Source organism: Ailuropoda melanoleuca, chromosome 1, assembly GCF_002007445.2.
Source record: "Ailuropoda melanoleuca isolate Jingjing chromosome 1, ASM200744v2, whole genome shotgun sequence".
Lineage (NCBI taxonomy): Eukaryota > Metazoa > Chordata > Mammalia > Carnivora > Ursidae > Ailuropoda > Ailuropoda melanoleuca.
Genome location: NC_048218.1, coordinates 90,738,665 through 90,763,975, shown reverse-complemented (window position 1 = coordinate 90,763,975; position 25,311 = coordinate 90,738,665). Strand labels below are relative to the sequence as shown.

The 25,311-nt window shown below is 41.4% G+C and overlaps 1 protein-coding gene across 8 annotated transcripts in view; it reads right to left on the bottom strand.

Moving 5' to 3' along the window:
- The window catches only part of PLD1 (phospholipase D1), a 196,112-nt gene that overhangs the window by 48,924 nt on the left and 121,877 nt on the right, over positions 1 to 25,311 (bottom strand). For 6 of the 8 annotated variants that reach the window (XR_004626204.1, XR_004626203.1, XM_034662905.1 and 3 more), the window contains 7 exons: positions 24,088 to 24,301; positions 23,395 to 23,508; positions 17,358 to 17,486; positions 16,491 to 16,609; positions 14,224 to 14,337; positions 4,301 to 4,411; positions 1,633 to 1,721 (listed from right to left, as the gene is read on the bottom strand). Coding sequence is in view for 6 of the 8 variants with exons in the window: in XM_034662905.1 (XP_034518796.1) it covers positions 1,633 to 1,721; positions 4,301 to 4,411; positions 14,224 to 14,337; positions 16,491 to 16,609; positions 17,358 to 17,486; positions 23,395 to 23,508; positions 24,088 to 24,301 (890 nt within the window). In the remaining 2 variants the exon portion in view is untranslated. The remainder of the gene's footprint in view (positions 1 to 1,632; positions 1,722 to 4,300; positions 4,412 to 14,223; positions 14,338 to 16,490; positions 16,610 to 17,357; positions 17,487 to 23,394; positions 23,509 to 24,087; positions 24,302 to 25,311) is intronic. The other 2 variants (XM_034662912.1, XM_019802114.2) reach the window with 1 other exon arrangement.

Genomic DNA, 25,311 nt, shown 5'->3' with positions numbered 1-25,311 from the left:
AAAATAAAATCTTTAAAAAAAAAAAAAAAAAAGGAATGAAGTGGGACTGCTGCCTCACACCGTATATGAAAATAACCCAAAATGAATCTAAGACCTAAGTGTAAGGAGTAAAACTATAAAATTCTTAGGAGAAGAGAAGTATAAATCTTCATGATCTTGGATTAGGCAGTGATTTTGTGGCTATGGTACCAAAGCAGAAGCAATAAAAGAAAAAACAGATAAACTGGACTTCATCAAAATTAAAAACTTGTGTGTTTCAAAAGATATTATCAAGAAAGTATAAAAGAAAACACCCTGCATAGGGGAAAATACTGGCAAGGTATAAATCTGATATGATATTTGTATCTAGAATATATAAAGAACTCTTACAACATTGAAAAAACGAACTAAGTAAAAAAAGGACAAGTAATTTGAATATATATTTCTCCAGAGATAATTACATGAAATGGCAAATAAACAAACAAAAAAATACACAACATCATTAGTCATTAGGGAAATTCAAATCCAAACCACAATGAGATATCATTTCATACCTATTAGGATGGCCATAATCCAAAAGAGAGATAATAGTAAGTACTGGCAATGATACAGAGAAACTGGAGCCCTCATACACAATAGGAATGTAAAATGGTGTAGCTGTTTTTGAAAACCTTCTGGCAGCTTCTCAAACCGTTAAACATAGAATTACCATATAACCCTGCAATTCTACCTCTAGGGTAATAAAAATGTGTCTGCAGAAAAACTAAGATGGAATATTTATGCAGCATTAATCAGAAGAGCCAAACATTGGAAACATCCCAAATATCTACCAACTAATGAATGGATACATAGAATATAGTATATCCAGAAAATGGAATATTACCTGGCAATAAATATCAATGAAATACTGTTAACATCCTATAACATAGATGAGTCTTGGAAACATTAAATTAGGTGAAAGAAGTCAGTCACAAAAGACCACATATTGTATGAATCCATTTATATGAAATGCCCAGAGTAAGCAAATCTACATGGAAAGAAAGAAGTTTAGCGGTTGCAAGAGGATCAAATAAGGAGAAGTAGACAGTGACTGCTAATAGATATAAGGTTTCTTTCTGGGGTGATGAAAATGTTCTAAAACTGATTAGGTATAGCTGCACAACTCCGTGAATATGCTAAAAGTCCCTGAATTGTACACTTCAAGTGGCTGGATTGTATGGTATGTGAATTATATTTTAATAACATTGTTATTAAAAAAATAATCCCATGAGCTGAAGAAGTAAGACGGAGGGTAACAAGCATTTAAATATAACCCATGGAAAAATATGATGACTATTTTGCTTTGATTTTTAAGTGAACACAGTTCACTGTCTGCCACTAAATAAATCAAATCACAACTCTAATGGCGTGGGAAAGAGACTGGCCAGGAAAAAATGACTAGGCCCTGGAAGAATTCCGATTGCTTCAAAAATGGACTCAAAATTCTCAGCAACTGAAATCAGATTGAAGGAACCAATAACCTACCACTAGCAGAACCCAATTTATGCCTGCTAGGAAAAGACCGTATTTTAACACAGGCTTTCAAAAGTCATTTTAGCAGTAAAGGCAAGAACATTCGCAGTAACCACTCCTACCCAAAGGCCAAAACATTACCTGTGAGCTTTCAGTATCCTCCGAGCAATGGCGTCACCTATCTTGTTGAACACAACTTTGTCATCAGCGCAACTTATGAAAAACTGGTTCTGTAAGAAAGACAGTGATCACATAAGCCTTTTTTATCTTAGTAGTGTATATACATGGAAAACATGCTCTATTACAAACACTACACCGATATGAAAAAAACAAGTTTCACATAGCAGACATGTTCTTGTTACTAAAATCATTTAGGAAAGTAAATGACCCTGAGAATAAAAGAAGCCTCATCTCACTCTGGGTCTCACACGTTTCCAGGCATTTCACATATCATATCTCAGTCCAGGGGGAGGCTACACTGCTATTTCATCATGTGAGTTCTTTGTCGCTGACATTTTTAGAAAAGTAAGAACACTCCAAATTTAATCATTAGGGACCCCAGGTTTTCAGATTCATGTATTGTGTAAATGCTCATGATTTAAAATTCTATATTGGTTGGGGAGCCTGGGTGGCTCAGTCGTTAGGCATCTGCCTTCGGCTTAGGGTGTGATCCCAGGGTCCTGGGATCGAGCCCCTCACTGGGCTCCTTGCTCTGGTGGGAGCCTGCTTCTTCCTCTCCTACTCCCTCTGCTTGTGTTCCCTCTCTCGCTGGCTGTCTCTCTGTCAAATAAATAAATAATTAAAAAAACCTTAAAAAAATAATAAAATAAAATCCTATATTGGTAAATTTTCTGTCTCCTGCTCAACTTACCTTTCTAACAGGGTAGATGGCTGAATACTGGTCTAATTTTGTCCACCCATTCTCTATCATTTCCTAGTATCTGCTTTTGCCTTGTCTCATTTGTTTGGGTCACTTACTATTTCTGAAATTCTATTTTAAGTAGCTTCAAATCTCTTACACAAATATGTTTTATACATAAAAATAAACCAACAAACTAGAAAAAGAAATATTTTTCTTTTTTCTTTAAGTAACCTATACTATTCATTTACCCATAAAACATTCTTTAAAACTCTTCCTAAAAAACCCGGGTACATTATTATCATAATGGTGTAAAAGATTTAGTTGCTGCGTAAAGGAATGTTAGTAATTAGGTACAAATATTATCACTATCACATACTTACATGCATTGTTATAATACACCTGTAACTTATAATCATCATAAAGTAATCTTTGCTAATCATTGTAAAGAGACACAGAAGCAATGACTCAAACTAGGATTATCACCCCTTTGCAACATCATTATTTTTACTAGTTTACATGTTTTAGACTTAAGTGCATAAATCTCTAATAAGACAAACTTTCCAGGAGACATTGTGCGGGAACTCACTCGAGAATGTGTTTTCTCTTAAGGCATCCAACAATAAAAAGTCAGTGGCAACCAAACCATGTTTGTTTTTCTGAATTCATATCACAGAGAAGCTTCGCGTTCCTCGGCAGCTGTGAACACCCACCGGCCGCATGTCACGGCCTGTTCTCCTCTTTTGGGGAGAGCAGGGTAAAGGCCAACCACTTAGCTCGGCTAGACGTGTAACAGGTCTGTGCTCACAGCCACGTGTGTCCACACAGCATTACGGACGTCACAGCGCTGTGGTAGCACTAATAAGAAAGGCTGACTTAATGCTACTACAAAGAGCTAAAGCACGAGGAGTCTGGGTCATGGATGAGGCAGCCGTGAACATGTTCTATCGTGATGGTGTAACTGCTGAGATCAGTAATACTAATTGTATCAGTACTGCAAAGCTCCGGACTTTGATATTCACAGTCCTTTTCCTGTTGCGTAGTCCCATGCAGGATACTGTATTTCATTTAGCCTGCTAAGTTTTGAAATCAGCTTCTCTTCCTCCAGACCTGTGAAATAAACAAAGCTCTAATTCTTTCCCACTTGCTCTTCGTGATTAGTCACTATATGGAGGGGGAGATGGGAAGGAACACAGGTTTTCTCCAAGAAACCCATCTCCCTCCACACATTGAAAAATTCAATGGGAAAGACAAGATGAAAATAAAGAAGAGAGATGTGCTCTGATTTATTTTTACATTATCGTGACTTCTAATTTTTTTTCAGGATTTTCCACGTGCTCTGAGCTAGCTTCACATCTACTTTGAAGTGCAATTAAGGTTCCCAAACTAAGTGAAGTGTCCCTAGGTCTTCTCCTCTTCTCTGAACACAAACTCTGGGATCTGACCAAACTTTAAAAGGAACAATGGTTCATACAGGATTGAAGGAGGTGACACTTGCCCTCCATGACCTCACATCTCCCTTTTCTACGTCCCTTTCCCAGCACTCTCCCTATTCCAATATTGCCAAACCAGCGGCACCCAGTGGTCTCCATTTGAGCAACGCACCCTTGTGTGTGCTCTCCTGAAGCAGCACGTGCCTCCCACTCAGACCCTCCACCTCAAGGCAAATAAAAACTTACTCATCCGCCTTGTGGTATTTCCGGCTGGTAAGAGTAGAGTGAGTTCACACACTTTAATAACAAGAACTTGGGGGACTGCTCCTAGAGGCCTGAGTTGATGAAAATGCAAAGTGCATGTCAGGTATGCTGGGGACGTAAAAATTCAGGTGACTCGAACTCACATCTCAACACATGCCGATTAATGTAGAGATCCTCAGTCGGGGACCCTGCAGTCTTTTAAGCTATTTTGGGAAGGCAGGTTGTCACGCTAATTTACGTGAGCAGGACTTACTTCTATATAGACGTAGTGCTTGCTGTTCTCTATCACATGGACGTAAGCAGTGTGGATGGACTCTTCATGGTACTTTATACCAGCCGACCAGTCAGCAGCAGAACGAAGCAGCTACAAGGCAACAATCGGAAATGAGCAAACAATCGAGAGGACGCCAGATGTATTCATAAAATGAAATCAATCCTTTTTCTTCTACACAACTGAATGATTACAGTGGCTTGGGTGTCATGTGTGGGCCCACGGAGAGGAGGTGGGTGGGACATTGGTCCTTGGACATAATCCATAAGGAAGGAGCCAGGCTAGAAGTCAAGCCCTGAATACTTCCTCCTCCACCCAGGATTATTTTCATTCGAAACTGGAAACCATAAAGTGTAGTTTCTACAAAGAGTATTTCAAAAGTCCCTCTTTCGGTGGCTATAAGTAGGGTGACCATCGGTATTCTTTTTTTCATGATGGTTCCACAATTACACCAGAATGCCTGTTGTTCTGGTGAATTTGTTAATAGTACCACTTTTACTCTCCAAAGTGTCCTGTTTTGAGCCATAAGATATAGTCACCCTAGCTCTGACCTGATAATGTGCTGATTCCTTTTTCCCCAAATAGATAGGGTTCAGATCCATACATTTTAAAACATAAATAGCTTCATTTAGATATATAACCATGACTTTGCCTTTAATTAGCTGACTGATTCTTGGTGTGCCTCCTCATGGCTCATATTTCTCATCCCTACTGCCTCCCCCTGTTCAGACACTCGCCTGCTCCCATCAGGATAACATTAAGGGTTTCCAGCCCAGACACCTGAGTATAAGGTAAGTACACTGATACTTAGCGGGACTGCCTAGTTCAAAGCTTAGCCCAGCCACTCAGTAGCTTTGATCTTGGTCAAGTTTCTCAACCTCCTGGTGCCTCACAGATTTCTGTTCTGTTCAATTGAGTATCTCTTTTATAGGGTTATAGAGCGGATTAGATGAATTACTGTGAAGCGTGCAGGAGGCCTACTACCTGGCACGTGGTATGTGAGTGTTTGCTATTACTAACGAGAACATTAGAGGATGCATTTGAATTGTGGCTCATCACATCTGAGCCGCCATAGAGACTGTGGCTGTGCACGGGACGGTGGCCCAGAGGACATATAAGCCTTTCCAACTAAGAACCACTGTTCGTCACTTTTTCCAGTATTCTAACTATGACTACAGTACAACGTTGGGCAGACAGCAGGTGCTCAGTAAATATTTATTAACCGATTTTCCTTAAAATAGCATGACATTGCAGAAGAATTACTATAAAAATAGATTCACTATTCCTGATTTGAAATGAATATTGCAATGGTCTCTCATGAGGTCAACTGAAATTGAAAACAAAAGAATGGCTCCACATTATTAGGAATCTATAAAGTGATCCAGTATGTAATTGGTTTTGTCTATTATATATAAAAGATCTCATAAAATTCTTGATCTAGTCAATAACTTTAAAAGTTGTTATCGATAACACTCATGAAATTCAAACTAGAACTTACTAACATCATTGATTTTATCCTCAAAATCTTATTCTTTAGTATGAGGTATTTATTACAAAATAGCTTCCCCTCAAAACACTTACTGAATTTTATCAGATGAATACGTGCCATTGGAAAGTTTAGTTGTGAGTATCAATCATCAAATATCTCAAAAGAAAACTCACAAGGAAATTTATATAAACATGATCCACACTGGGAAAATATCTCGACTTCAAATCATCTCTAAGGAACTGCATTATTGTCCATCAGTAGAAATGACAAAGTTCTGAACAAATAGAAGTTTCAGTTGTTAGTCCTCTCAAATTTATGTCGAATTGGGTTGCGGAGAGGCATAGCCCTGAAACTGCAGGCTACCTAGAGAAGATTCTTCTCCTACACATCCTGATCTAATTCGAGAGAACTCTGGAAACAACATATAAAATGGCAGAGTATGCTGGGCAGACAGAAACTCCAGAGATCTGTGCTACAGCTCTGCCCTTACGAGCTCTTTCACCTTCAACAAGTCCTTTTAATATCAGGGAGGCTTGCTTTCCTTCACTGTACAACTGAGATATCTCTCTCTCTCTCTCTCTCTCTCTCACACACACACACACACACACACACACACACACACACACAGAGGCACGTGCGCCACAGCTGCTGAGTGAAGAAATAAATGGCATAACAAACACAGATCTACGGTGTGGGGAATATAGTAGATATTTGATGTATAGGCTCCCTAAAAACTTATAGGCGAAGTTTATGTACCACCTTTGGTGGTCACTTCTCAGTCTTCCCCTCAAATCCAGAAACCTTACACTTTCCTTTCTCACTCTCCAAACTTGCCCTGATTCAATGATTTAATAAGCTCATTAACGTAAGATATAAATGAGGAGTGCCAAATAGGTCTCAAGTCTAATCAGTTTGGAGTAGTTTCCTGGACAGCTATACCAGAAAGAGGCTCCCTGGAACAAGACACACTGGGGAGGAAAGCTAAGATTGATGGCAGAGAGGGGCGCCTGGGTGGCACAGCGGTTAAGCATCTGCCTTCGGCTCAGGGCGTGATCCTGGCATTATGGGATCAAGCCCCACATCAGGCTCCTCTGCTATGAGCCTGCTTCTTCCTCTCCCACTCCCCCTGCTTGTGTTCCCTCTCTCACTGGCTGTCTCTATCTCTGTCAAATAAATAAATAAAATCTTTAAAAAAAAAAAAAAGATTGATGGCAGAGAGCTCCATGAAGGGAAAGCAGGCAAGTTCAAGGTAGAGGTGATATACAGATCCATTCAACTGCTTTAAATGCTTAATAGTCTAGAAAGTTTGTAAACAGCCAAGCAGGCCAAACACACTGTGACTGACTCCCTTCTGTTTTAAATTTAAGATTTACTCTCTCCTTTTTCTTAAGTGGTCTGACCAACTTGTCCCGCATTTCTGTTTTAAACCAGCATAACTGAGACAAGCCTCAAACTCTTGCTTACATATGCAGAAATAGGCCTTATCTTACTGCCATATGTATACTGAGAATCAAATCTAACCCTCACTTTTCAAACCTCAACTCTGAATACACAATTTTAAAGCATATAAAAAGCCCATATTTCTAATTTTATGTTTTAGCTTCAAAACTGTAACCAGTCATTTTCCTTTGTACTATGTCCTATTTTTTAACTTAAAAGATAGCCTTCTCAGGCAAAATAGGTGAAGGGGATTAAGAGGTCAAACTTCCAGTTATAAAATAAGTCAGTCACAGAGATGGCACAGAGGATAGAGTCAATGATATTGTAATAATGTTGTATAGTGACAGATAGTGACCCCACTTACCATGGTGAGCACTGAGTCATGTACAGAATGGCTGAATTGTTATGTAAAAATAGATAGATACATAGATATAGATAGATAGACAGACAGACAGGCAGGAAGATAACCTTCTCTTTTATCCACAAGCCCTAATCCCTTATACACAGTGGGCCCAAATAGAATATATGGATTGAAACTCAGAAATTTCTTCTCGAAGGAAAACTTTCAAAGCTTTCTTAGTATTTGTCCCAAGTTGCTTTTCTCTTACTGTAATGCTTTTCTTCCATATAAATTCAGCACATATCTTAATTTCTTTGTGTTTCCCTTAACTCCCAAGTCAGTCAGCTGTGGACCAGAGACTGTTAGGACAAGAGCCATTTATATGTCTCTCAAGCAGAAGTTGGCTTCCATGGAGAAGCCCATCAGTGGCACGGGTCAGGAGACAAGGGAAGCACTCAGACTGTTGGGCCTTATTCTTCCAGTCTGTACCCAGGACAAAAGCAGGCCAGGAGCACCAAGAAATGGACTTTGTTCAAGAATTCACCTCACACTATCAAGCCCTTCCTTCTAATCACCACTTTCGTACCACCCATTTACCACACAACATGGGATGATCCTTTTGCCTGAATAATAGAGAAAAGTTAATCTTGAGGCTGAAGGAGAGGAAGAAAATAAACTTCTGAAGAATAAAACTGAAGGGGAGAGAAGCCCTAGGAAGAAGGTGTTGATGGGGGCTCTTGGGAGCCAGGAGGAAGCAAGAAGAGGGTTAGGGAAGGACTTGGGGCTGCCGCAACAGAAGAGGATTCAAAATGGCAAGCCAGACATCCAGCTCGGCCTGGCCCGAGCCCTTGGTGGTTACGACCAGCCAGATCTCGTCGGACACAGCCTGTGCCTGGTGGTGACCACCTCGGGCCTGGAGCCAGCCTGCTCAGCCTCAGCCTCACCGCTCCTCCCTGGGCTGTTTTAACCTCCCAAAGTCTTACTTTCCTCATCTGTGAAAATAAGAGGTCACACAGGACTCCGGTGTAGAGACTGGTGAATACTGAATGAAATAATCCACGAAGAGCTTAATGCAGTGCTGGGCAGGAGTAAACACTCGCCGTTCATGGCTCTCCCTCCAAGAACCACAGCGGCGAGCACAGAATGCCACTGCATGAAGACCTGTTCCACAGACGGGAAACAGCCTCCATGTTAGGAAACAGCCTTAGAGGAAGTTAAGTGGCTTTCTTTTACCCCTCCCTACCTACTTCATTTTTTCACAACACAAAACATGCTGTGGGCCTTTGACACCTACATTGATTCCTACAGTGATATTCTGCAGAGAGTCATGTGGCCATTTTCCCCAAGTGTAGGAACAAGTTTTTCCACTAACATAATCTGGATGTCATTCACACTTGCCTGTATAGTTTCTTTCCTGTTTAATTTTTTTTAACAGACAGAGAGATCAAAGACCTAACTCCAGTGGAATTATTTCCCTCAATTTGGCAGGACTTCTCAACAATGATTGTCTAAGGAATGGCTTTTCTACAGGAAGCTGCCCAATTTAATAAAGAGGATTGTTCCCTATATTGATTCCATATTGATGCTCATTTGGCATCAGGCATGGTCTTTTACCTTGATAGACATGCCGAATGTCCTGTCTTGGTCATTTACCTTACATGGCAATGATAGTATTCAGGCATCCAGTTTGTTCCTTTTCGGGAGAGAATAAGTTCTTTTATACAAGAACTGTGCATAAGTGGTTTCAGAACCATCTTTCCTCCACCCCTCGGCCCCGAGCCTTTCTCCTGCTTTGTCTTCTCTAAATGTTCTTGGCAGGCTTCTGAGAATGCCCAGCTCAGAGGGGAAACACCTGAGATTATTTTAAAAGTGTTGGTGGAAGTTGCTGAAGTCAGCTTTCAGGTTCAGATGACTTTTTTTTTTAGGAGCAGAAACTCGTGTTGGTGGGGGCAGCCTCCGTTCCCCCCTGGACTGGCCGCCCTGGCTGGTTGTGGCAAGCCTTCTGCGACGGCTGGGCATCACGGCTGGTGTGCAATTACCAAAGATAATTGGACCCAATGTTTTTGTGTTAAAAGAATTAAATCAGTGGGTTCCCTTTGCAAATAAAAGAACGTGAATCTTACCTACTACCTATTTCATTATGTCAAATGCTCTTTCTCTCCATTTCAATAAATTTATGGTATAAAGATTTTGTAGCCAGAATTACCCTCCTGACCCACCCAGAAAAATGTCCCCTTCTTTGTTCCACACTCTTGAAAACACAAGGGAAAGCTTGAGGACTGAAGCTAACATTGATATGATCCAAACTAGTGCATTTTCTAAGTGCTTTTGCATGGATTTCACTTAGCTCTCACCATCAACCCTATGAGGCAGATACTATTATGATGTCTGTTTTATTGATGAAGAAAATGCATACGGAGATGTGAAGCAATTTTCCCAAGGGTGCACGGCTAGTGTGTAGCAAAGCTGGCATTTGAACACACTCTGACTCTAGAATCTACCTCTTCCACTTGCTACATCCCCTTGCTCCTTTTGAGTTAATTAAAGCTTGCGGTCTCTAAATTACGTTATGAACAATAAACTGTTAAAAATTATGCTAAAACTTGTTTTAAAAAAAGAATAAACCTAAGAAAGAACTTTATTAAATAGTGTTAAATTTCTCAACTGAGAGTATGTAAGAGTTATTTGGCTATTGCCACATGATAGCTGAGAGAGTGAAGGGCCCAGAAGTATGACAATTAACCCTTTAAAGATCAAGTAGCCTACAATGTACTGGGTCTCACCTCCCAGCTCCCTTCTGGAGTCTCTGGAAAACCAGGGATTCAGCTCGATTATGGCTTTGGGCTTCTAAGTTCTATTTGCTCATGACTTGAAAACAAGAATGTCTAGAATGCTCATGACTTGAAAACAAGAATGTCTAGAACAAGAATGTCTAGAACAAGAATGTATAGAATAATGTGGAGAGCCAGTAAATAACGTGAAGTGAAACAACACCGCAGTCAGAACTTTACAGAAAAGGAGAACAGAAGCAGGGTCATTTCTTTTCTTTTTTTGGTTTCTGGTCCTCTCAGACTTTCCTGACTTCGAAAAGTTGGCACTGGCTGGCTGGGCCCACTGTTTTCACCACTGGAGTTATTTTGGCCATTCTGAAAAACACCTTCCGGTGACCAGTAACACTTCTTAAATTATGGGGGGGTCCTCTTCAAGAAAAAGAATGCTAATTGACAAATGCGAACTTTGTATACGCTAGAACCACAGTCACAGCCTCCTTACCGGTGTCCTTGCTTTCGCTCTCCTTTTTGTCTAAGTTCTCCCTATGTATAACCTTTAGGTGCCCGAGTGGGTTTGTTCAGAGAGATGGAAACAGACACATGACAAAATGAGAGAAACTCCATCCATTCGGCTTGGGAAATTCTCACAGCACATTTATTCCTAGCGATTCCCTGATACACATCAGCATAACAAAGGCACTAAGAAGTCCTGTGCTTAGAAGATCGGCAAAAGCTTCTCTGTCCATGGAAATCTTTTTTGTGACATAGCTATTAGCATTTCACAGGTAAAACCAGGTTTGGAAACTCTGATCTGGGTTAGTTTTCATAAAGCATTCCTATATCATGCTGCTTCCTGGATAAGGGGAAAAAAAGTTCCAAAGTTCACTAACGCCTCCAGGATCTGGTCCCAATTAACCAAGCTGGCACTCCACGGTATCCCCAATCTGGCCTTAGCCGTCTCAACTTCACCTGCCAAGTCCTCAAGAGCAAATGGTCTGCGGCAGTCGGATCTCCCATCCATGGAGCAGGCAGGCTTATTACTTAGAGCAGACACCCAGTTCTCTCGTCCTCACTGCCAGACTCGCACAGCGTGCTGGGCCCTACTTGCATGCCAGCGGTTAGTCGCGGACCACACCTAGCATTGTTAACTACATAGTTCAATGTCATAGCTTTCTCTCCCCCAGCTAACTAGGCTTCCAGAGGCAGAGAACTTCTTCTTACTCAGCACCCAAGTATGCACTGATGACTTCACTGTGCAAACAGATGGCTCTTAATAAACATATGTTGACGGAATAAACGAGTTAATGAGTAAGTCTTGGTAGACTTCCTTTCAAATCAATTGGCTCTACAGGTTCCTGAGTCCAGGCCACCCGAGTAAATCGAGGATGGACACAGAAGCATATCAGGAGATATCCCGGTTCCAGCCCCACCTCTAACACCCACATTCAGGGATGCAGAGAGGGTGACTCCAGGAGGCATCTGACAGAGCGGACACACAGTTTCTGTCTACTTGCCAGGGAATTGGATGAGAATATATAAAACAGGGCTTTATCCACAGGTAAGAGATGATGTATGTTTATGCAACACCAGCGTACAACTATGCAATTCCCGGAAATTCCTTTTCAACAGATGCTTAATTAGCATCTGCTAACTTTGATAAGTTGATCCCTGAGTCAATTTTAATGCCACCTCAAATCTTAAATTCTCTTGTTCTCTTAACATGAAGGCTCCTATTTTATCCTACAGCATGGATAATTTTTCCCGCCAAGTAGAATAAAATTAAACAGGTTCATAAAATATTCATTAACTTACATGTGAACACATATATATCTGTGCCTCTAAATTTAAATTAATTATCTCCTGTAGCCTGGGATAACTAAATATTTGCTATAGGTATTTCTCTTGAGTGATTTGTCTCTTTGATTGTTCTCTTATTTGATCTATGGCCTGAAATGTCTTTTTATTTCTTAGCTACAAATATTACTTGTATATAGTAAAAGTAACTGATTTAGGCATTTCATTTACATAATCGTATTCACTAGAATCCACGTCCAGATTACATAAATCTGTATTAGTAATGTCCATAGCAGTCTGCTGGATATTTACTTAAACAATCCTTTTTTTTTTTTTAAGAGAGGGGGGATGGGTAGGGGCAGAGGGAGAGGGCGAAAGAGAATCTTAAGCAGGCTCCACACCCAGCTCAGAGCCCAGTGTGGAACTCAGTCTCACGACCCTGAGATCATGACCTGAGGTAAAAACAAGAGTTGGATGCATAACTGACCAAGCCACTCAGGCACTCTTACTTAAACAATACTTTGGATGCTGATAGTGAATGACCTTGAACAAAAGGCAATGTCAAAGGCAGCCCATCCTAGTTCTGCGCCTGATGATCTCAAGATATCTGAGCCGTGGTAACAATGGACTAGAGCAGGATTTCAAGTCCTACCTCTACCTATAACCAGCTGGTGACCCTGGACAAGTCTCATAGCTCCACTGGGTCTTAATTTTCCTATTTGTAATCTGAGATGCTTCGACTGGATGTGATAAAATGATGTGACTCCATTAAGCAAATTCCATATTCTATTAAAAGAGCCTCTAAAAGGCATTTGGTTAATTAGGAACTAAAATTAGATTGAAGTATAAGGAGCTTCTTAGATGGGAAGTTTCAGCCACATTCCTGGTGGTTAACCAGTATCAGTCCCTGGCTGACGGTATATCATGTTGCTTGGGTCACTTCAGAAGGAACTACAGGACAAGCCTTTCCTTGACTGGCCTTTTCTAAGAATATTTATTTACTTACGCATTTACCATTTAAGAATGCATTTATTGGAATCCTTGTGACGTAAAGATTCTTAATTTATATGTAAACTTAATACATTTTTGAGGAAACTACAACCAGACCCTTTAGAGTCAAATGTTATGAGTGGAGGACAAAGAAACTTTTTAAAATATTTTGTAAGCGTAGATGAGCTATTCCAGACTGATTAACCCTCTTTAGTCATTTTGCAACCTACCAGTGATAATATCAAACATAGTAAAAAAGAAAAAAAAAAACACAAAAAGATAGAAATATAAATTTCTTGAGCATTTGATGTTTTTACAATTTATGCATGAAAGATTATACAGTTTAAGAATACACATGCTTTCTGTGAGACCCTCTCATAAGGGAAATGCTTCTTAACAATGATTGTTTTATATTTCAGTTATAAAGTGACTCAGCTAAGGAGATTATCCATCACCTACTCTAGGATAAGTGTAAGACTCTAGGATAGCTACAGTGGGAGGAAGAGAGGCATAAAAGAGATGAGTGTGTCGCTAAAGAAATGATAATACAGGGGCGCCTGGGTGGCACAGCGGTTAAGCGGCTGCCTTTGGCTCAGGGCATGATCCCGGCGTTATGGGATCGAGCCCCACATCAGGCTCCTCTGCTATGAGCCTGCTTCTTCCACTCCCACTCCCCCTGCTTGTGTTCCCTCTCTCGCTGGCTGTCTCTATCTCTGTCAAATAAATAAAATAAATAAAATCTTTAAAAAAAAAAAAAAAAGAAATGATAATACAGGTGAAATAAGAGACAGACACGTAAAGATAATGATGAATATACTACAGTGTACAATAAAAGAGAGTGACGAGGTAATGAGTGGTAAGGAAGTAAAACTGTGCATTGATTATATTTATAAGAATTTTTAAAAGAGGATAAATGGAATCTACTTTAAATTGGAAATATAATACTAAATTTTAAAAGGTCTATTCAGATTTGCTTTGGAGTTGTCCTCATTGAAAAATCTGAAGCCAATGTAATAGGCACTTAATCCATAAGAGTAATATTACCCAGTAGCATTTGGTGAAAAAGAGAAGCCAGCCTTACCTGTACATTGGCATGGACGGACCCAGGCACTTGATATTTCAACTCATGGGCTGTTGTTTGAGATTTGGGAAGCAGGAAAGGATAAGAGAGGGACCGATATTTTGACTTCATAATCTAAAATAAACGAAAACAGGTAAAAAAAAAAAAAANAAAAAAAAAAAAAAAAAAAAAAAAAAGATCCACATGAGAAAATAGCTCCATTCCTGCCTACTTTGTGGTTTATAAAGAAATTCAGATTCATTTGAAAAAGAAAAAGAAAAACATTAACAGTGGAGTTTCTAGTTGAAGAGGCAAGACATTATTTATTTTTCTGTTCTATTTTCCAGAGGAAGAAAACTCCTTTTATCCTTCTTCTTTTTTTTTTTTTATCTTTTGTAGTGGGCATCTATTGTTTTATATTTTTAAGGAAACTTTAGATGCAATCTAGAGTTACAGAGGTATATAATTGCAAAAATGGTATTTTTTTGTCAATCGATTTCTTACTATGTTGTAGATATCTTGTCACAGTATAGCACTGTATATCCTATTTTAATAACTTCCTAAGAAAATGATGCAAAAGAACCATAATTTGTTAAATAAATTCCTATTGTGCATTTCAGTTATTTCTCATTTTATCAGAATTATTAGAAGCAATATCAAAATAAATTACCTATCAGATTACTTTTTTTTAGATTTTATTTTTTTACTTATTTGCCAGAGAGAGAGAGAGCACAAGCAGAGGGAGAGGGAGAAGCAGACTCCCTACTGAGCAGGAAGCCTAACACGGGGCCGATCTCAGGACCCTGGGACCATGACCTGAGCTGAAGGCAGACACTTGACTGACTGAGCCACCAGGTGCCCCAGATTACTTCTTTAACTTAAATACCCAAAAAAGATTTTCTAAGTTAAAGGTTGCATACTTTTTAAAAGCTTTCTGGGGTTTACCAATTTAGCCTGTCAGGAAGAGAATATAAAAGCATTGGAAATCCCCAAACCGATCACAGATACCAGTAGGTTAAAAGTAATATTTCTTGGGGCGCCTGGGTGGCACAGCGGTTAAGAGTCTGCCTTCAGCTCAGGGCGTGATCCCGACATTGTGGGATCGAGCCCCACATCAGGCTCCTCTGCTAGGAGCCTGCTTCTTCCTCTCCCACTCCCCCTGCTTGTGTTCCCTCTCTCGCTGGCTGTCTCTGTCTCTGTCAAATAAATAAATAAAATCTTTTTAAAAAAAAAAGTAATATTTCTTCATTTATTCATTCATGCTTCCTTAAATTTTGTTAAAAATCTTTTCATTACTTCTCAGACTCTGTGCTCAGTGGAGAGTCTGCTTGAGATTCCCTCTCCCTCTCCCTCCGCCCCTCCCCCCTTTCCCTAAAATAGATAAATGAATCTTAAAAAATATTTCCAGTATTTCTAAAAGGTTATAACATTTATGTAAATAAAAGCTTACATAAATGAAAATTAAGTGATATTCTAAGTTATTGATAAAACAATTTTTCCCAAATTATCAAGGAGACTAATACCTTGTCATAATTTACAGTAAGATGGAACCTTAATGACACCTGGATGGTAGGTACTTAAGTTATTCCTGTATGTAGTGAAGGCATACGACACAGTCTGAAAAAAAGGAAAATGGCCCCATCTTCTCACACTCCTCCCCTCGCTCAGAGACACCTCCCAGAAGCTTGGACCAGTATGAACCCAGCATAATGCCAGGACTGGGAAGATGTGAAAGCTGGAGCTCTCTCATCCAAACAAGGCCCTTTTCCCCCCTACAATAGCCCTCCAGGTGCCCATCAGCCCAGACCAGATACTTAACACTGAGTACCCATACTGTGAAAGGATCATGATAGGCCCTGAAAGGGGCATCTATCTCTCTGTGCTCTGAACTGTCTGTGGTGGGAAAGTTCAGGAACATCTTCTTTTTCTTTTGCCCACAGACCCTGGCACCTGACAGCCAGGCACTCAAGAGCAGACGGGCCACCACAGTACCTTCTTGCCAACCCTCTAGGTTTCTCCTCTTCCAGGTTCTCTCTCTCTTTTTTTTTTAGATTTTATTTATTTATTTGACAGACAGAGAGACAGCCAGCGACAGAGGGAACACAGGCAGGGGCAGAGGGAAAGGAGGAAGCAGGCTCCCAATGGAGGAGCCTGATGTGGGGCTTGATCCCAGAACGCTGGGATGATGCTCTGAGCCGAAGGCAGATGCCTGAAGACTGAGCCACCCAGGAGCCCCTCTTCCAGGCTCTCTTTATGTGGCCTGAATCATGATAAAACGATCTACGTACCTTCGTAAAGTTCCAGCGCTGGATGAAGTGACGGGCCACGTCACGAGCCGCCTTCCCGTGGACCACAGAGGCAATGTCATGCCACGGCATCCGGGGAGTGGAGTATCTGTCAATGAAATCTGCCCAGGTGCCCCGGGCAAGGCTCATCACGAACTGCTGTGCCAGGGACAGAGCCATCCGCTGCCAGCACGGACCCCAACCGCGATATGTCAAAGGAAACATGGTAATGTTCACTAAGCATATAGTACTTGGCTGGGGTGCAACGATACCTTTATAGCCAAAGGAAACACAGATACACACTGAGGAGCACAGTCCCCCACGGGCCTCCCCCAGGATGTGTCCATCTCACTTAGTCTGAGATAATCACTAGGCAAGGTGAGATGTGAGTTGGTGTAAATTACCTAGGGCTGCGTACTTAATATTACGTTTTTCTTTTGTGTCCTGTTGAAATAACCTCAGGCTATGTGTATACAGTTCCATCTCTATTTTCTCTTAGATACATCAGCACAGTGATAATCTGAAAATGTGCCATTTTAATGCTGGAAGATGAAGATGATACGCAGAAAAGGAGATGATCAAAGGAAAGGCACCATCTCTTGCAGAATTATAGATTATTACCCCCAAAATATGCCTCGATGAAACCTGGAGGTTTCAAACAGTAAGCTATATCTCATGCTCTTTTCTTATTGTAACTACAAGGAGAAGTCCTTCAGTACACGACTGAATGACAGTCTCCAAAGTTTTACCAAATATTCAGAACAAACCAAAGCAGAACAAAGGACATTATATCCTGCACATGCGCACTCGCTCTGATGCTGACAAGTAAAAGACCAAATACGAGCATCCATCCATGATCCTGGCACTCACCAGCAAAAGGTTTATCCAGTTGAACCCAGTCTTTGAAGACAAAATTGCAGTAGTCCTTCCCATGCCAGAACCTGGTCTCCCCATGGAGCTCTCCCATGCCTGTCTGCAAACTGCGGATGGAGCTGGTGTCTGTAAAGGCAGCGGACACGGTGTTCAGGTAGGCCCCCGGGGGGGGGGCTCACCCTCACTCGTTAAACACCTTGGGACTTCTCAACTGTTCCCCTTAAGGCTCAGCTCTAGGGCAGCATGTGCTCAGCCCTCTGAGGCTGTGGGCTGGCAAGGTTTCACACTGCACACAAGTTTATCATTAGTGGGTAGTTGGGGCTGCCACGAGGCTCATCACTTGACAATGAAATTCAACATTCTTCTCCCCATCTACCAGATGACTGAAGAATGGATCACAGAGCTAACCGTGAACAAAGAACTCACTGGGAGGAATAATAAAAGAGCAGTAAAGCCAGGTCAGGCAGAGAAACAGAGAGGCAGAGGCCATGAAGAAATCATGCCCTTGGCTCTCCCCAGTGGATATGGGGCACACCCATACGTAATGCTTATCTTTTGCATCTCAAAAGCAAGAACCTCAAATACGCAGACAGCCTCTGTTCCAGCCCTGGAACTGTCAGGCTAAGTGACACTGAGCTTCATTTTTGGGGGTCAGAAATTCTTTATACATAAAAGGAAGAATTTAGCCTAGATGGCATCTAAGATCTTTGAGTTCTAACATTCTGTATTCCCAGCATCATAAATGACATCCATAAAAAATATCACAACAACACACACAACTTACGATCACATAGGCACAAAAGCAGCATTCCACTGCAACATTTCACAGAGCTCTGCTGGGACCGTTTTACTTAAGGGTGAATACTTCGACTTAAATAGTTTGTACATTTATGGGATATGTTGACCACAAAGACGACGAAGCAGGAAGACAAGCACAACTACAAATCACAGATGCAGCGCTTGGCACAAAAGAGGCACTTAACAAATGAGATACTCGATGCAAAACTTTTTGTTGAATGAATACATGGTAGCACGTGCCAGTGAGAGTAGTGGACCGGCCCCTCCCACCACACGTCCCAGAACTGTCTTTCTAAAACGCAGACTGTTGGCTTAACAGCATTTTAAGAGCACCTGCTGCCTAACGGAGTCAAATCCTAAATGCTGAGCGTGCACAGAAGGCTCTTCGCAAACTGGTGCCACCCTCCCTTTCAGAGCCCTTTTCCCCCCAGCCAGGCACAGCACGTTTCTCACAGGATTCTGACAGGCGTGGTCTGTTAGTCTTGGTGCATCTGGCACATTATTCCTTCGGTCTGGACTGATCTTCCTTCCCTCTCATCCTCAACTTCACATCCTTCCAGAACCACATTAGCTGTTCCCTGCCCTACTGATACCGCCCAGATCCCGGCAGGCGCAGGCAGCCACATGCAGTGTTGTGGAACCACCCGGGGCTGCACACCCCAGGGCCTCTGACTCTGTGCCACAGCCATGGAAGGATGTGCCCCCCTGCTGTGTGTCCCAGCTGTGTAAGGGTGCTCCCCACCAGGCTGTAAACTCCTCAGGGCTGGAGAGTGTAACTTCACTGCTTGGTAGAGCTCTCGGTAGTCAGTAGGCAATCAATAAGTATTTGCAGAGCAAAAGTTTTTAAACAATCACCACACACACTGCTAATATTCTACCTCGAACTGAATAATTAACCTCCAAAGGTTACTGAAATTTTCTATAAAAGAAAAATGTCTTGGGGCACCTGGGTGGCTCAGTGGGTTAAGCACTGGACTCTTGATTTCAGCTCAGGTCGTGAGATGGAGTCCCATGTCTGGCTCTGTGCTGGGTGTGGAGCCTGCTTAAGATTCTCTCTCCCCCTCTCCGTCCGCTCCTCCCCGCCTCTTAAAACAAAAGAAAAATGTGTTGAAGTGCTAAATATTTATTATTTTTTAAAGATTTTATTTATTTGAGAGAGAGAGCGCATGCGTGTGAGCAGGGGGAGGGGCAGAGGGAGAAGGAGAAAGAAGCCCACGCAGACTCTGCACTGAGCTCAGAGCTGGACGCCAGGCTCTCCATCTTAGAACCCCGAGATCATGATCGGAGCCGAAACCAAGAGCCGGACGCTCAACCAACTGAGCCACCCAGGCGCCCCTTAAAGTGCCAATTATTAACAAAACTAAATAATGTTAAAAATAGGATTCTATTGACTTCTCCCAGTGATTTATTTTCCTGCTCTGTTAAGACTGAAAGGCCAAAGTACTGGTAATCTGTTTGCTCACCTGTAAAATCTTTACAGTAAGCATGGCACTTCGTATTTAAAAAAAGAGAGAGAAAGAAAACAGGAACAAAGAATGAGATAAATAATGGGTCAAATTCCAAAATTAAAAGTACACATATGTAAGATAATATATTATACATATAAGCCAGAGCTTTACATTTACATACATACACTTGTTTAAAAATTAACTTTCTTCTAATAATCAGTTATGATAAGAAAAACAAAGCAAATTCTAGTCTCAGAAAATTATGTTGGTTCTAATTGGATCCAACCTGTTCAGAATTCAAATCTGTTTTTGGTTTCGGTCTCAATAATCTTGGCCTAAGTTATTCCAAATAAATCAGGGTCTTCCTCAGAACAAATGAGATATTAAGGCACTAGAGCCAAGGGTTCCTAGTAACTGTGGTTACTGCTCAGACGTGCATGAGCACCTAAAGCAGAAGAGAGGCTTTCTACGTCGGCAGTTCTGATCTGAGGGCTTCTCCTTACTCTGCATCTGGCTCCTCGTTGATTTCATGATGGTACCTGCCTTGTCTGTGGCATAGGTTTCCAGGCTAGTTTTCTGCCATCCTCATCCGTCAGTGGCCCAGACCCTGCCTGCCAAGGATGCATCCCCTACACCATTACTCCAACCCCTCGTCTTGACCTTCTTTCCTAGTCCCTCTCCTCCCTAAAGAAGTTCTCCCCGACCTTCTCCTACATGTGCCCCTCTAGCTCTGGCTTCTCCTTTGGCTCTAAGATGGACAGCCACTCCCTGGGTCTCACCTTGGCCTCGTCCACCTCGTTGCCCCATCAGCACTTAAAATCACGGGTTTAACACTAGAATCATTATTGTCCTCACAAAATCAAGCCTGCTCTTGAGATTTCTGCTTTCTGTTCATAGTGGCTCAAGCTCAAACCTCGAAATCAACATTGGCTCCTCTCTTTTCTTTGCTATCTTCTCCACCTACCTCCCCATTGCTGCTTCTCAAATCCTAGAGAAATTCTGCTGATTCTTTGGGAAAAATTTGTTCCATTTACGTCATTCTTGGGACAAGCTAGTCAGACTCCTTGAGTCTCTAGTGTAATTTCGTAGAACACCACCCTTAAGCCCTCCATCCCCCCACCGCCCATCTTCTCCAACCCCTCTCCCCCCCAGGGATTCTCCAACACTTAGTGGATGAAGTTCAATGTTGCAGCCTGATTTTCAAGGCCCTCCATATACAGGTACAGATCTGTCCCATCAACCCAATCTATACATAAATTTAGTCATCTTTTAACCATAATTCCAAAACCCAGAAGCTCTGAAAATCCAAGTGTTTTCTTACAGCTCGTTTGTTGGTAAAATCTGACCGGATCTGACAAGAGGTTGTAATCTTTATCCCACCTAGAGCTACAGAAATATAAATGATTTGCTTATAGGGTATTTCCAGGACCCTGCCAGCAGTATAACATGAAGTATAGGTATGGCATTACCCTTCTAAAACCCCAAATCTTCTAATTTCTGAAGTACCTCTGACCCCTAGAATTTTGAATAAGAAATGGTAGACCTCTATGTATTTACCACATGGCACACCTATGCCTGAGATTCTGAAATAAACACTCTTGGCATTTTCCATATATGTGCTTTAGGATACAATGTCTACATAGGATGTCTGTTTTTCTCCCTTCTTAGGCTCTACCTACTGAATTTGTGCCTATATTCAGGGCCAGTTCCAAAACAGGTCCTCAATGAGTTATATTTTTTAAAAACCTTCTGATTTTTGAAACTGGGATTTTAGAATCGTGGATCAGGGTTTGCCTTTGTGGACAAGGCCTCACTGGTAACTCTTGCCAGTAGGGGTATCTCCCCTGATGGATTACTAAGACACTAGGTTAGAGAAACATTTAAAACTGATGCTTATCTATTAGATAATAAACTCCTCGACAGGAGAAAATACGTCTTCTACTACTGCATCCCTGAGAACAGAGTTTAGAAACGATTTAACCTACTATTCTTTATCCCTTATGATTAGATCTCTGGGGTTGAAACACTGTCTCAACTAAATCGCAAAAACTACTTCCTCCCCTCAGCCATTTATTTAATCTTGCTTAAAAAAGTTTAACTGTTTAAAAATAACATAGTTATCAAGCAAAGCCATTGCAACTTGAAATTCTCCCTCTTGCAACATCATTTTGAGAGGAAAAAAAATCTTAAAGATGGCTGAATGATTTTGTATGTGTACTACAGAAATGTACCATGACTACTAATCACATTCAATATGAACTGATTTTGGTGAATCTTCTCATTATCACTGTGGAGTGATCTTGAACGCATGCTCCACACTGATTTCTTTTTTTTTTTTTAAGATTTTATTTATTTATTTGACAGAGATAGAGACAGCCAGTGAGAGAGGGAACACAAGCAGGGGGAGTGGGAGAGGAAGAAGCAGGCTCATAGCAGAGGAGCCTGACGTGGGGCTCGATCCCATAACTCCAGGATCACGCCCTGAGCCGAAGGCAGACGCTTAACCGCTGTGCCACCCAGGCGCCCCTCCACACTGATTTCTATACAACACCAGTAACGTTCACTAGGAGCCCAGTTTATCATGGTTTTTTTGTTTTGTTTTGTTTTAAGATTTGTTTATTTTTTGAGAAACAGAGAGAGCAGGGGGAGGGACAAAGGGAAAGGGAGAGAGAGAATCTTAACAACCGCCCCCCAACTCTGAGCATGAGCCCCACTCTGGGCTCCATGTGGGGCTTGATCTCATGAGCATGAGATCATGATCTGAGCTGAAGTCCAGTCGGAGGCTTAACCAACTACACCACCCAGGCGCCCCCGTCAAGGTCTTTTTCGTTCAAGTGAAACTGACATTGCAAAGAAGCTAACCCAGTTTATAGCCTCAGGAAAGGAAGTTATTAACTCTAGCAAATACTCAGTTTCAGTTTCTCATGAAGAGTTCCTCTACGTTTAATTGGAGTTTCAAGTCCTATGAGACAATGTAAGTTTAAGTCATTACACAATTTAAATGTATAACTGTGCTCTTTAAACTCCTTTTATTATTAATAGTAGACCCTTACGTTTTTTTTCCCCCAACACAAATTCATAGGGAACTTCAATATATATATGGAAGCAGGACTTCTCTGTTTGAAGCAAGGACCAATAGAGGTGGGAGGGTCCGGGCCCACCTCCACAGTATTCCCCTCAGAGCCGCTGAGAAACACCAGCGTCCACAAGTGACTCAGACCCAGCCGCAATAACTGGGCTCTCCCTCAGTCTTCTAAACAGCACACTAGAACTGTGGCCTTGGAATTTAGCCAACTGCTCGTGATGGAGTAATCTTATGATTTTTGCTAAATCATAAATCCGAATTATGAGCTCTGGGAGGCTGATAAACTGGAACACCACTGTGCAAGTTACTAATCATCTCTGACCCCTGAGCTTCCTCATCTGTAAAAAGGGAGATAACACTATTACTACCAAGCGTCGACCAGTGCTCACGGTCGTCACAGGCAGTCTGCACATGACAAACTAGCTTGTAAGATTTTACTGTGGTCACCATACATTACGGTCGTTACTTATCCCTTTATGTGATGGGCTGCCACATTCCTCTTCATCCCCACCACTGCATATTAGGCCCTGATGAACTTACTCAAATACCTAGTTCTTGCAAAAGCTTATGAGATTGCAGTTTCTGATAACACATGTGGTGTGAACATGGTGCAAACAGAAAGCCAGGCCACAAACACACTCACTCTGCTCATGCAACGACAGCGGACGCCTGAGGACATTCTGCTGCCTCACGCATCACTTACCCACGTCAGGTCTAGCGAGGCCCTGCTCAGACTTACTGGAGGAGCGAAAGAGTTTCAGGTGGGGTTTTAAACCATGGATTAAATTCTGACGACTCCTACAGTGATTACAATAACCTGGAGAAAGTTGAGAGTTCTTTTTTTTTAAAGAAATATAAGTACAGCAAGTTTTCTAAAGTGAAAAGCAGGCTCAATCATTTTTAACACTAGGCAAGGCTATAAAATCAGTCACAAATTCCGTGTAACAGAAAACGGCAGAGCTTTAAGACAGATATGAAATGAAGAGCAAATTTACAAGATGGAGGAAATCTAATGTTTGAAGATAAAAGCTTCATGTATTTCTGGATAGGAAGAGAAATGAGATTTCTTCTATGAAGAGGGAAGGATGCCTCATACTTTTCTTTTTTCTTTATAACGTGGCATTATTTTAGAAATGTTGAGTCATTCTGCTACCATCAGAAGTATGAATTGTGGTTGTTAGGACTCCTTAGGTGAATAAAACAATAAATCTCTTCTAAAATGAGGCCCACAAAGCCACAAAATGGCAGGCTATTGATTAGAGTGATGGAGCCACCTTTCAGTGTTGCTCCTATGACTCCATTCCAGAAAGACAGGTTTTAAAGACTGGTACACAGTATCCAGCTGTGGAAGGGAAGAACATCATGAGGATACATTCTAGCAAAGACCAAGACTTACTGGAGGCGCTGTCAATGCTGCTGATGCTGTCTGCATTGTATAGGTGGTGCCTGTGGAGCTGCCAGTAGAGGCTAAATTTAGAGAACTTTCTGGACTTTCCTATTCCTTTCAGTTTTGAATCCATATCATCAACACTCTTCAGGGTAGGCGGATTTTTACTAGATTCATTTTTGTCTTTGAGGCTCAAGGATTCCATGGACCCTGTTGTTTCAGCCTGAGAAAATTATTAAAAAAAAAAAAAAGACACTGCATAAGATACGCTGCAATGTGATCCTCTCATTCCCGCTGAGCTGAGGTGTCACGTTCACACAGGATGGAGGCTCTCTATCAGACACGCAATAATGGGTGAGGTTAGCCCAGGGGCAGAGAGGATTCTTAGGAGCTGTTTCAATCCTGGCAAAGGGATACCAGGCATTCCTTTGTAGCTGCTCCTTCATAGACCAAATTCCTGAAATTTCATACCAGGAACCTTTTTATCTCAAATAGTTACATGAGTTACATTCACTATGGAGCAACTGAACTTCTGCCTCTGATAAATGTTAAGTTGTGCTGCTTCTGCCAGTGATTTTCCTGGCTAACTATTCACTAAATCGGTTTTGTTTTTTTTTTTCCGGAAAAGTTACCAACATATCCAGCAGTAAAATAAGATGGAGCCCGTCGAAAATTTTAATAAGTGTATTGATATTCTGGCAACGGTTGGGGTTGAAACAGTAAGTACTGCATATGGACAAAGGCATATGGGTATCTTGGCAGCTCTTGATTTGAAAGGTACTCTGAGAAGTTACTGACTTCCTGGATTCAGAGAGAAGTCCCTGCATGACTCCACAATGACCTAGCCTTTATTTGCACATCCTTAAGTAGGATGTGCAAAGCTTTCAAAAGCCTTGGCAGGTCCTTGTAATAAGGCTGCTTATTTAACTTCAAGCCCAACTGATGCATATTTTAGTTTATGAACTTTTTTTTTCCAAATAGGGAATGAATCTTTCATTTAAATGGAGAACGAAGGAGTGGACTGTGAGTGAGCAAATGTGCTACTGGATCTCTTCTAAGAGAAGAGACTGAGATCACAAGATGCAAACTTACAGACGTGCTAGGTGGTATTTGAAACCAGGTGTGTCGATCCAGGAAGAGGCCGCCCCTCATTCAACCAGTCAGTCAGTCATGCTATTAACACATACTTACACAAATCACGACCCTTTCATGCAGTTCCATAAAGATGAAATT